This window comes from Nyctereutes procyonoides, unplaced genomic scaffold (genome assembly GCF_905146905.1).
Source record: "Nyctereutes procyonoides isolate TBG_1078 unplaced genomic scaffold, NYPRO_anot_genome, whole genome shotgun sequence".
In the NCBI taxonomy this organism is placed as follows: domain Eukaryota; kingdom Metazoa; phylum Chordata; class Mammalia; order Carnivora; family Canidae; genus Nyctereutes; species Nyctereutes procyonoides.
The window spans coordinates 10,818,000-10,831,006 of record NW_026575044.1 but is presented as its reverse complement, the minus strand read 5'-3'; the positions used below and the strand labels follow the sequence as shown (position 1 = coordinate 10,831,006).

At 35.9% G+C, this 13,007-nt stretch overlaps 1 protein-coding gene across 10 annotated transcripts in view; it reads right to left on the bottom strand.

The window, feature by feature from the left end:
- CDC42BPA (CDC42 binding protein kinase alpha) overlaps positions 1-13,007 on the bottom strand; it is a 327,675-nt gene that overhangs the window by 82,309 nt on the left and 232,359 nt on the right. For all 10 annotated transcript variants that reach the window (XM_055323638.1, XM_055323632.1, XM_055323630.1 and 7 more), the window contains one exon: positions 9,312-9,417. In XM_055323638.1, the coding sequence (XP_055179613.1) occupies positions 9,312-9,417 (106 nt within the window). The remainder of the gene's footprint in view (positions 1-9,311; positions 9,418-13,007) is intronic.

Sequence of the window (13,007 nt, the reverse complement as noted above, 5' to 3'; positions counted from 1 at the left end):
GAAGTGAACACCAGACATCTATAACTTTACCTATATGTATTTCTGTGTATGTGTCTAGCAAATAAGGCTCTTTCAAAATATAACAATATAATCACACTTAAAGAAATTTAATGAGTTTCCTTATATCATCACAAAGGTAGTAATTGATCAAATTCCCAGTTATCTCAGAACATCAAAAAGCTAAACAGTTTACAAAATTGAATCATGATATCCACAAGAAACCACAGCTTAATGGTTCCTGTATCTTTTAAGTCTCTTTTATTTTTAAGCTCTTAGTCCATTTGGGTCCCTATACTAGAATATCAGAGATTGGACACAAAACATTTATTTCTCACAGGCTGGAGGCTAGAGTCCAAGATTGAGGTGCCAGCACATTCAGTGTCTAGTGAAGTCAGCTCCTGGTTCACCGATGGCTCTTTTCTGGCTGCGTCCTCACAAGGTGGAAGGCATGAGGGGGCTCTTCAGGGTCATTTTCATAAGGATAATACTCCCACCATGAAGGCTCCACCTCACGACCTAATCACTTCCTAAAGGCAGCACCTCCTTACACAATCACATTGGGGGCGAGGTTTCAACACGTGAATTTTGAAGGGACACAAACATTCTGTCCATAGCAATTCTGCTCCAGCACTTTTTTCTTATACTTTATTTGTTGAAGAAAATAGACTGTCCTGTAGTCTGCTATAGTCTCAATTTCTGCTTTCATTTTTGAAAGACTTTTTTTTTTAATGATAGTCACACACACACACACACACACACACACACACACACACACACACAGGCAGAGACACAGGCAGAGGGAGAAGCAGGCTCCATGCACCGGGAGCCCGACGTGGGACTCGATCCCAGGTCTCCAGGATCACGCCCTGGGCCAAACGCAGGCGCTAAACAGCTGCACCACCCAGGGATCCCTGAAAGACATTTTTTGCCATATATAACACTCCAGGTTGGCAATTATTATCCTTCAGCACTTTGAAAATGTCATTCCTTTTTATTCCCTATTTTGATTCCTTTATGGATTTCTTTTCTTTTTTTTTTTTTTTCTGGTGGGAAGTCAACTTTCAGTTTAACTTTTGCTCATTTGAATATAATGTGACTTTCTTCTCTAGCTGCTTTTAGGATTTTCTTTGGCTGCTGGTTTTTAGCAGTTTTTCTATGATGCCTCTAAGAAAGGATTTAATTTCTATTTATCACCTTTCTTGAATTTGGCATTTCTTGAATTTGTACCTAAATGCTTCTCATAGGTTTTGGAAAATTATGGGCCATTAATTCTTCAAATACTGCTTCTGCCACAGTCTTTCTGTCCTTTCCATCTGGGAGAACAAATATTTGTACATCAGATCTTTTTGTCACTTTGGTAGTAATTTGTCACACCCTTGGTCTTTGCCCTCTTTTAAGTATTTCCATCCTTTTTAATCTCTACCCATACTTTAGTTTGAAATTTTTTTACTTGTTCACTCTTTACTTCAGCTATTTTCAATCTGCTGTTAAAATCTTCCATTGAGTATTTTGGCTATTTTAGATTTTACTTCTACAAGTTCCATTTGACTCTTTTGCATATATTCTAGTTATATGCTGAAATTCTTCATGTCTTCCATTTACAATCATACAGTTATTTTAAAATTTAATATATGGAAATTCTGATGGGAATCCTTGTGGGCTTGCTTATACAGACTGCCTAGCTTTCTTTCATTTTTCTTTCTTTTGTTTTTGCTATTATATTTTTACTCTTGGTTTTCACTGATTTAGTTTTACCTCCTGGTATGCATGGTAATTGTTTAATGTATACCACACATTTGTATAAAAATTTTAGAGGTAATCTGAGGCTCTGTAGAGTATCTTCCTCCAGGAAGTATTTACCTTTACTTCTGGCAGGCATTTGGACTCAAGAGAGGTCAGGTACTGAGTTACTTGGAGGCTATGTATCAGTCAGTGAGAGGTTTCATCTCTTTCTGGTTCACTCTTATTCCTAAAATGTAGTAGCCTTTCAATGAGTCCAACTGAGAGCTTGTATTCATCTCTCTAAACCTGTGAGACTGTGGAATACTGTGCTCAGCTTCCTGGATACTCAGCTACTGCTTTCATATCAGCAAGTGTCTCAGGAAGAAAAGCAACACTGAATGCAGAGCTCATCTCTTTGCACTCCTCTATAGGATCTTGGTCAGTGATGATGGCTGCCTTTTTATCTCTCCAATGCTTTCCTGCATATAAATGCTGTAGGAAATAGTCTTAGCATATTAAGATAGTTTTTACAAAAATCTAGCTCTTGGTGAGGTGGTGGGTATGATGTAAGCTAATCTGTCACAGAAGCAAAAGTTTCCGCTTTAGTAAGTTTTAAAAAACTAATAAAATATTTGCATTCAGTTTTTATCTCACGATTATGGTTTTTCTGATAAATGGTTTTTCTGATAAAAGTTTTTTAAAACTTATAAAATATTTGCATTCAATTTTTATCTCACGGTTATGGTTTTTCTCACAGTTAATCTGCATTAGTTATTGCTAATCCTTTCTTGATTTTTGGGATGTTTTTAGAGATACTGTGTTCATTTCTTTTTGAGTACTCAACCTGAAGGAGGTGATTTTTTCCTAGAAGAGCTATTTACAGGTTTGTGGGGATGAGGGGTCAGGTGATGGTTAATTTTCGGTGTTAACCTGACTAGGCCTCAGGCTGCTAACACATCTGACCAAACATTCCTGAGTGAAGGTGTCTTTGGATAAGATCAACATCTGAATCAGGAGACTGAGTAAAGCAGATTGCCCTCCCTAAGACAGTGGGCCCATCCAATCATCTAAAGGCCTATAGAACAAAAAGGCTGACCCTAGTAAGATGAATAGTAGGGAGCTTCTCTTCCCTAAATGAATGTCCCTTCAAGCTGGAACATTGGTTTTTCCTGCTTTGGGACTGTTATTGAAACAGCAGCTCTTCCTGGGTCTAAAGTCCTCTGGATTTGGACTAAGACCATATAGGCTGTCCTGGGTCTCCAGACTGCAAACTATTGATCTTAGGACATGTAGCCTCCATCATCAGGTGAGCAAATTCCTTACAAAAAATGTCTTTATATATATGTGTGTGTGAGTTTGTATGTGTGGGTGTATGTATACATGCATATGTGTCTATGTTTGGTTCAGTTTCTAATACAGGCCAAAATCATGTTCTACGTGAGGGGTCTGCAAACTTTCCAATGAAGAATTAGATGTACATAGTTTTGGCTTTGTGGGCCATGCATGATCTCTATCACATCTTGTCCTTCTTAGAAAAACTGGCTTAAAAGTGTAAAAATTCTTCTTAGTTCGTGGGGCATAAAGAAACAGTCTGAGAGCTGGATCTGGCTAAAGGTCATCGTGTGTCAACTTCTCCATCAAAACAGATGGAGGAATCTTCCTCATGAGCCAGGGTTTTCTCATGTATTTTTGGCCTGTACTTCTGTGAGAGATAGACAGTCTTGGCACAGTCCCAATGCAGTTTTATTTCTTCCCCTCTACCAAAGGAGCACAGCTGTAATTCTGTTTAGCTTTATCTCCAACCTCACTGTCTTCCCAGAAGGCAATGGGGTCCAGAGAAGCTATCACTGCCAACATACACCCTTATCTGCTTATTGAGAATACGGGATTTAAGTTCTATATCTCAAGGTACGCCATATACCTCTGAAATAGGACTTTACCAGCTGTTTTCTTTTTATAGATTTCCTGAGGTATAATTTATATAGAATAAAATTCATCCATTACAAGTGTATGATTCAATGATTTTTAATAAATTTAAACAGCTGTACAACAATCACCACAATCTGGTTTTGGTACACTTCCAATAGGAGAAATTTTTCCACTGCTGGTTTGCAGTCAATTCTGGCTCCCAACCTGAGTTCAGGCATTGCTGATTTGCTTTCTATTTCTATAGTTTTGCTTTTCTAAGAAATTTAATACCAATGAAGTCACAACATGTAGTTTTTTTCTTTCCCTCATCACACTATTGAGGCTCAATCACAGTATTGCATCAATCAGAAATTCACTCTTTTTTACAGCTGAGTAATATTCTATTCTATGGATAATAGTAAACCTTAGTTGCTCATTCACTAGCTAATGGGCATTGGTATTGTTTCCAGTTCTTTGCTCTTGTGAATAATGATGCTATGAACATTCATATAACAAGTCTTTAAAAGGACTAGGTTTTCAGTTCTCTTACATAAATATCTGTAAGAATTTCTGGGTCATGTGGTAAATGTATGCTTAACTTTTTGAGAGCTTTTGAAACTATTTTCTAAAGTGGCTATACCACCACCTGACACTCCCACAAGTAGTATAGGAGTTCCTATACTACTTCTGATTCCTCCACATCCTTGCCGATAGTTGGTATGGTCACTCTTATTGATTCTACTCATTCTTGAGAGTATACAGCAATATATGGCTTTAACTCTCATTTTTCTAACGATACTGAACATCTTTTCACATGTTGGTCATTCACAGATCTTTCATGAAGTAACTACTCAAATTTCTCCTTATTTTTTCACTGAGTTGTTTGCATTTCTTATAGTTGAGTTTTAAGTTCTTTCTATATTTTAAGTATGTTTCTTATCAGGTCAATAATTTGCAAATGTTTCTCCTTCATCTGTGTATATCTTTTAGTTTTTTTAATGTTATCTTTAAACTGTGATGAAGTACAGTTTATCGTTATGTTTCTCTCACGGGTTGTATAATTTCTATCTATGAATCTTTAACCCTAAATCATGAAGATTTTTCTCCTATGCTTATCTCTCAGGTTTCATTTTATGATCCACTGAGTTAATGTTCTTATATGGCATAAAAATTTAAGATAACTTTTTTACACATGGATATCCAAATGTTCCAGCACCATTTGTTAAAAAGATTATCTTTTTTCCAGTGAACTGCCTTGGCACTTCTTCTTCTTCTTCTTTTTTTTAATTTATTTGTTCATGAGAGACAGAGAGAGGCAGAGACATAGGCAGAGGGAGAAGCAGGCTTCCTGCAGGGAGCCCGACGTGGGACTCGATCCCCATCCCAGGACCCTGGGATCACGACCTGAGCCAAAGGCAGATGCTCAACCACTGGGCCACCCAGATGCCCCTGCCTTGGGATTTCTGCTGAAAAATCAACTGGCCATTAATATGAGGGCTTATTTTTAGATCATTACTCTATGGTTCCATGATGCCAATACTACTAGTAAGTTTCAAAATACTGTCAGGTAAATCCTCTAATTTTTGTTGCACAAGGCTATTATATAGGTCTTTTGTATCCCCAAATAAATTTAAGGATAAACTTCTCTATTCCAACAAAAAGCCTACCAGGATTTTGACAGGGATTTCCCTGAGTTTATACACTATAGGAGAATTAAGCTCCTATAACAATTTCTACTCTTTTGACCCATTAACAGGGTACATCTCTCTCTGTTTAGATATTCCTTCATTTATCTCAGCAATGTTTTGTAGTGCTCTTCCTCTGGTTAATCCCCAGAGCTCCCAAATAGTTGTTTTTGACAACCGTGTCCACTTTGAAGTGTTCTTTTCTAGAGAAGATTCATTAATCTCTTCATTTTAGCATAAACAGAAGTCTACCAATTTTTTTGTAGATGCAATATCTTTGCTAATTCCTACAACACATTATTTTTTATTATCTTTTGACAGTCCTTTTTGACAGCCCTTCTAACTAATTAGTGAGAGAGATCAGCTAGACATTTTCAGGAAGGAGAGGAAATGCAGATTTTGCATAGCCATGTTACAACAGTTAGAAATAGTTTTAAGTAGATTTGTTTGGTGTTAGTCAAAGAAATGCTAATCTTTTCATTATTATTGAAAAAGAGCATGGACTCTGGAGCCAGACTGCCTGTGGTCAAATTCTATCTGGCAACTTCCTGGTTCTCTGATTAGGAAAGGAGCCTCATCCTCCTCTGCCTTGGTCTCCTCACCTATATAATGGCTAGAGTAACAGGGTAAACCTCACAGAGTTTTTGTGAGGATTAAATGATTTACACAAAGTAACTCAAAAGAGGACTTGGACTTAACAAATTCTACCTAAGTATTAGTTCATTTTGCTTGTTTGGGAATGAGACAGTTTCACTATTTGTAACTTGACATATCTGGCTTATAGTAATGAATAGTACAGTATAATATAGAATATGGAAACATGCTCATGACATTTTAAATGAAAGGCATATTAGAAAATAGAATGCAAGTATAACTGCACCTATGTAATAATATATATACAAACAAAACCTGGAAAGGAACATATAAAACTAAATAATAGTTGTTTTGTAAAAAAAAAAAAAAAAAAAAAAGTTGTTTTGTAGTGATGAGATCATGGGTAGCTTTTATTTATTTTTATAATTTTGCTTTTTTGTAAGATAATAACTTAAGAACAAGAAACAATACTTCTCCTTACTAGAAACCATTTCCTTTTACTCCCTAACATATATGGTAATATATGTTTGCAAAAAAATTATCTTTTAAAAAAAGTAAAACTTAACAGGGACACCTGGGTGGATCAGTTGGTTTAGCATTAGATTCTTGATTTCGGCTCAGATCATGATCTCAGGGTCATGAGATTGAGCCCTCCTCCCCAATCATTTTGGGCTCCGAGCTGGGTGTGGAACCTGTTTAAGATTCTCTGTCTTCCTCTCCTTCTGCCCCTTGCTCTCCTCATACCCCACTTGTATATGCTCTTTCTCTCTTTCTTAAAAGAAAAACTGAAACTTAACAGACTTCTAAAAAATATTAACAAACTTTTTTCCAATTTCTTTTTTGGAAAGGAAGCCCAAGGTGGGGCTTGATCTCACAACCCTGAGATCATAACCTGAATTAAAATCAAGAGTCTTACACTTAACTGACTGGGCCATCCAGGTACCCCTTTTCAATTTCCTTTTAAATTTAAATTTTTGGAGTTTAAAAATGTGAATGTGATAACCTATTCATAATATTAACATAAGTTTCAAAATAAATGTAATAGTTACTTTCTGGCTTCTATACCAGAAGTTCTGGTGAGAAGAAATTCTGCTTTGAATCTTCACTCAGGTTCCAGACAGAAGAGCTGGTATAGCAATGTTACGTAAAAGTATTCTTTGGTTATCCCTCTTGGTGAAAACACACAGTTCAAACCAAACCAGAAAATGAATGAACAAAAAGAAACAGTAAAGATGCTCAGTTAAGGTAAACTGGGAGTGAAGCAGAAAGAGAAACAAAGGCTGAATAAAAAGAACAGAAACAGGGAAGAGGCTTAAAAGGCTGCAGCAGAACCCAGATCAGTCTCTATTTCTCCAGGAATAAATATTTCCTTGTTATCATATGTCATTAAATACTTGCCCACCATATAAATTTGCTTTCAAAGTTCTGCTCATTCTTCATCATACGTTCTAATTTAGTTAAAAAAAAAAAAGGTAATGTTCTATTTATTTTTAAAAACTTAAGAGACAGGCTTTTATTTTTACCCTTCACGTCTCATCAGAATCAAGACAGTATTGCTTATAAATTATCTCTAAACATGTATTTCTGGCAAACTGGGCAGAACTTTATGGTTACTAACAAAAAAAAAACCCAAAGGGTGAATACAAGATTTGATCTACATTCATGTTGATTATTATTTAATTCAATTTTTCTTGAACTACATGTATTTTTCTTATTTATTTATTTTTAAAGATTTTATTTATTCAAAAGAGACATACAGAGAGGCAGAGACATAGGCAGAGGGAGACGCAGGCTCCCCATGGGGAGCCTGATGAGGGAATTGATCCTGGGACCCCAGGATCATGACTTGAGCCAAAGGCAGACCAATCACTCAACCACTGGGCCCCCCAGGAGCCCCACTATATACATTTTTTACTAGGTAATTTGTTTAGAAACTACATGCAGAGGCTTTCTAGAGTTTAATTACATTTCTTACACCTCAAAGTAACTCCTTACAGAATCTTAAATTCTGTCTAATTGACAGAAATAATTCATGCATTATCTTTTAAAAGATTTTATTTATTTATTCATGAGCGACACAGAGAGGCAGAGACACAGCAGAGAGAGAAGCAGGCTCCATGCAGGGAGCCCGATGTGGGACCTGATCCTGGGTCTCCAGGATCACACCCTGGGCCAAAGGTGGTGTTAACCACTGAGCCACCCAGGCTGCCCAACACAAATAATATTTAATTTTATAGTCATATTAGTTAAACACATGAAATCACAATTATGTGACCCATTTGGATAAAATTCAAATATTGTTAATTTTCTTTTAGCGGAAATAACTAAAAGTTACATGATAACCATCACAAATTCTTCATACTTAAAGCACTCATGCTACTTATTCTCTTTGGCCACATCCCACAGTGGCTGGGTAAATCAGCTTCATAAGATTTTACAAAATAGAAAATGGAGTGGTTTCTCAAATAGTTTTCAAGCAAAAAAGCAAAGTCATTATTAAATGTGTAAAGAACCAATTAGTCATGGGAAAGTAGTGAAAGATGCATGGAATATAGGGGAAAACTGAGAGAGAATAAAGAGTCTCTCTTTTATGACTACTTAGTCATGGTCTTTCAATCTGTTATTGGAATAACTAATAACTGAACAAAATATTTTTGCTGAGGGAAAATCCTAGAAATCATTATAAAACACAATTATCCAAATGTTCTTAATTAAATATAAATAAGATTACTGAAACATCTGGATAACATTAGGGTTTTTTACAGCTGTTTGTTAAGACCTGACAAAAGAAACGCAGAATGATGGCAATTCAAGAAATTTCAGCTACGAACTGGAAAAACATTCCTTTTAAGTATCTGGAATTTTGTTCATAAATCTGGCTAATCCATATGGTTCTGCTCTTTACTCAAGCTATAGCATTTAGGCAGTTGGCTTCTCTGGATTCCAATCTACCAATGATATTATTTCTAGCTACAGGTTGTTCTCCACCATGAATATGAATCACAGTTGTCAAAACTTCTCCGGTTTGGTCTAAATGTTTCTGTTCTTGCCACAGGCCAGCTTAACTCCAATAGCCATGACAGAATTAAGTGCCAAATATGAGAGGGAAGAGTGAAAACGAGAATAGATGGAAAGTGAAATAAAGCATAGAGGCTAAAAAAATAAATGAGACAAAGAATAAGATGAGATAAGCAAAACCCTCTCTCCAAAATTCCTGTACAGACTGGTGTAACTGGTGTAATGAAAACTTGCCTGCACCATCCAAGTCATCTTTGTATATAAGGAGGAGGAATATTAAACCCAAACTGTGCATCAAATATAAAATTATATCTACAATTTCTATCACGGTGCTAGAACATATAGCATGCACTCAGGGAAAAGAAATTGGTTGGTATCACTCACCTTATCAAGTTCACTTGTCAGTTTTTTATTTTCTTCCGTTAATAATACTTTTTCTCGTTCATATTGTTGTTTGAATTCATTTTCAAATTCTTCCCTTTCACTTTGACTAACATAATTCGAAATGTAAGGAAATAAAAGAAACTGAATTAAAGGTAAAGTAATTGTATACCATATGCTTCTATTCTGAAAAATAACATATCATAAACGTGCCAAATCCCAATCTCCCCCTTAAAATTAAAAGTCATAGTCATTTCCTTTTATTTAATAGACTTGTCTGCCTACCAACATCTACTTTGTTTTTTTGTTTGAAAACCTGAGGAAGACATTTGTGATTTGTAGACTTTGTGACTGTGTTCACCTTACTTGGTTGCATATATACCAGAAAGTACGGAAAAATGAGATCAGGGCAAGAAAGGGACACGTGGGCCCCAATATGATTCATATTTTAGTATCTGTGCTGCCAAACTGAGCCCTCCAATGTGATTCCTTATACCCAGCTCAAGATTGCTAGCAAACCCTTAGTGAAATTTTCAACAGTTCTCTAAATATATTCACCCCTCCCTTCATTCTTAAGTACCTACCTAACAACACATCCATGCATACATACATCACACATTTAATATTATAAAACTTATTTAAAATGATTGTTCTGAGGGGCACAACTAATTCACCCTCAGAGGTAAACTCAGTGCTAAGAGACTTTTTGTAAACTAAGGGAGAAAGGGTAATCTCATATTCTAAACAACCAAAGAACCAATGAGGAAATTAAAGAAATAAAATACATGGAAACAAATGAAAATGAATACACAATGGTCCAAAATCTCTGGGACATAGCAAAGGAGTTCTAAGAGTGAAATATCTAGTGACACAGGCCAACTCAAGGAGTAAAAAGCAGCTCAAACAATATAACTTTATACCTACGGTAATTGGGGGAAAAAAAAGACAAATGAAACCCAAGGTGACCAGAAGGGAAGAAATAATAAAGACCAGAGCAGAAAAAAAAAAAAAGAAATAGAGATAGAAAGAAGGAAAGAAAGAAAGAAAGAAAATAAAAACCCACAATGAAACCAAGAACTAGTTATTTGAAAAGACAAACAAAATTGATAAACCCTTACCTAGACTCATCAAGGAAGAAAAAAGACTCAAATACATAAAATCAGATACAAAAGAGAACATCTGACACCACAGAAATACAACCAGTCATAAAAGAATACTATGAAAAATTACATGCCAACAAATTGGACAAACTAGAAGAAATGGATAAATTCCTAGAAACACACTATCTTCCAAACTGAATCAGGAAGAAATAAAAAATCTGAACAGATCAATCACTAGTAACAAAGTGAATCAGTAATCAAAACACTTCCAAAAAAAAAGCAAAAACAACAACACTTCCCCAAAATAAGTCCAGGACCAGATGGCTTAACATGTGAATACCACCACACATTTAAAAAAGAGTTAGGGACGCCTGGGTGGCTCAGCAGTTGAGCGGCTGCCTTTGGCTCAGGACGTGATCCTGGGGTCCTGGGATCGAGTCCCACATCAGGCTCCCTGTATGGAGCCTGCTTCTCCCTCTGCCTGTGTCTCTGCCTCTCTCTGTGTCTCTCATGAATAAATAAATAAAATCTTAAAAAAAAAGTTAATACATACTTTTCTCAAACTTTTACAAAAAAACAGAAGAGGACAGAAATCTTCCAAATACATTCTACAAGGCTAGCATCACCCTGATATCAAAACCAGACAAAGATACCACAAAAAAAAGAGAACTACAGGCCAAAATCCCTGATGAACCTGGATGTAAAAATGTTCAACAAAATACCAGCAAACCATATTCAACAATACTTTAAAAGGATCATTCACCATGATCAAGTGGGATTTATTCTGGAATGTAAGGATGGTTCCATATGCACAAATCAATCAATATCATAAACCACATCAACAAAATGAAGGATAAAAATCATGTGATCATCTCAACAGATGCAGAAAAAGCATGTGACAAAATTCAACTTTGTATTCATGCCAAAAACTTCCAATAAAGTGGGTTTAGAGAGAACAGACCTCAACATAAAAAGCGTCATCTATGAAAACCCCGCAGCTAACATCCTCTATAGTGGGGAAAAACTGAGATCTTCTCCCATAAGGTCAGAAACAAGAAAGGACATCCACTCTCAGATCAGTGGAACAGAGATATGTGAAATAAACCCACACTTAAATGATCAATTAATCAATGACAAAAGAAGCAAGAATATACAATGGGAAAAAGACAGTCTCTTCAATAAATGGTGCTGAGAAAACTGGACAGCTACATGCAAAAGAATGAAACTGGACCACTTTCTCATACCACACATAAAAATAAACTCAACACAGATTAAAGTCCTAAATGTGAGATCTGAAAAAATTGCTAAAGAGAGTACAGGCAGTATTACCTGACATTGACCATAGTAACACTTCTTTAGATATGTCTCCTAAGACAGGGGAAACACAAGCAAAAATAAACTGTTGGGACTAATCAAAATAAAAAACTTGCACAGTGAAGGAAACCATCATCAAAATGAAAAGGCAATCTACTGAATGGGAGAAGATATTTGTAAATGACATATCCAATTAGGAGTTAATAACCAAAGTATACAAAGAACTTATACAATTCAACACACACAAAAACCAAGTAATCCAATTAAAAAACAAGAAGAGGACCTAAATAGACATTTTTCTAAAGAAGACATACAGATGGTCAACAGACACATGAAAAAGATGCTCAACATCACGGAAATGCAAATTCAAACCACAATGAGATTATCATCTCACACCTTCAGAATGGCTAACATAAAAAAAAAAAAGAAGTAAGTGTTGGCAAGGATGTGGAAAAAAAGGATCCCTCACGCACTGATGATGGGAATGCAAACAGTGTGGAAGACAGTATGGAGGTGCCTCAAAAAATTAAAAACAGAAATACCATATGATCCAGTAATTCCACTACTGGATATTTATCTAAGAAAAACAAAAACGCAAAGTTGAAAAGATATATGCAACCTTCTGTTTACTGCAGCATTATTTACAAAACCAAGATATGGAAGCAACCCAAGTGTCTATCAATAGACAAATGGATAAGGAAGATGTGGTATATACATACACAATGCAATATTACACAGCCATAAAAAGGGTTGAGATCTTGCCATTTGTAGTAACATGGATGGGCCTAAAGGGTATGAAGCTAAGTGAAAGAAGCCAGACCTAGAAAGACAAATACCATATGATTTCACTGACATGTAGAATCTAAAAATCAAAACAAATGAATACACAAACAAACAAAAAGCAGAATCAGACCCATAAATACAGAGAACAAACAGATAGTTGCCAGAAGGGAAGGACAGTGGAAGATGGGTAGAATGGGTGAGGCAGAGTAGGAGGTGCAGGATGCCAGATATGGAATGAATAAGACATAGAAATAAAAGGCACAGTCTAGGGGATACAATCGATGTTATTGTAACGGTGTTGTACAGTGACAGATGGCAGCTGTAATGAGCACAGGTAAGATTGTGTGTCAACCTAAACTCAATTAAAGAGGCTTATATCTGAGCAGTAAATGAAATTCAATGTGGATCTGTTCTGAGCAATTTCATATGACTGATTCCAAGTCAACAAAGAACATAAGTAATGGCTGATTTTAAAAGTGAAATCTTAAAAACCTCTTCTATC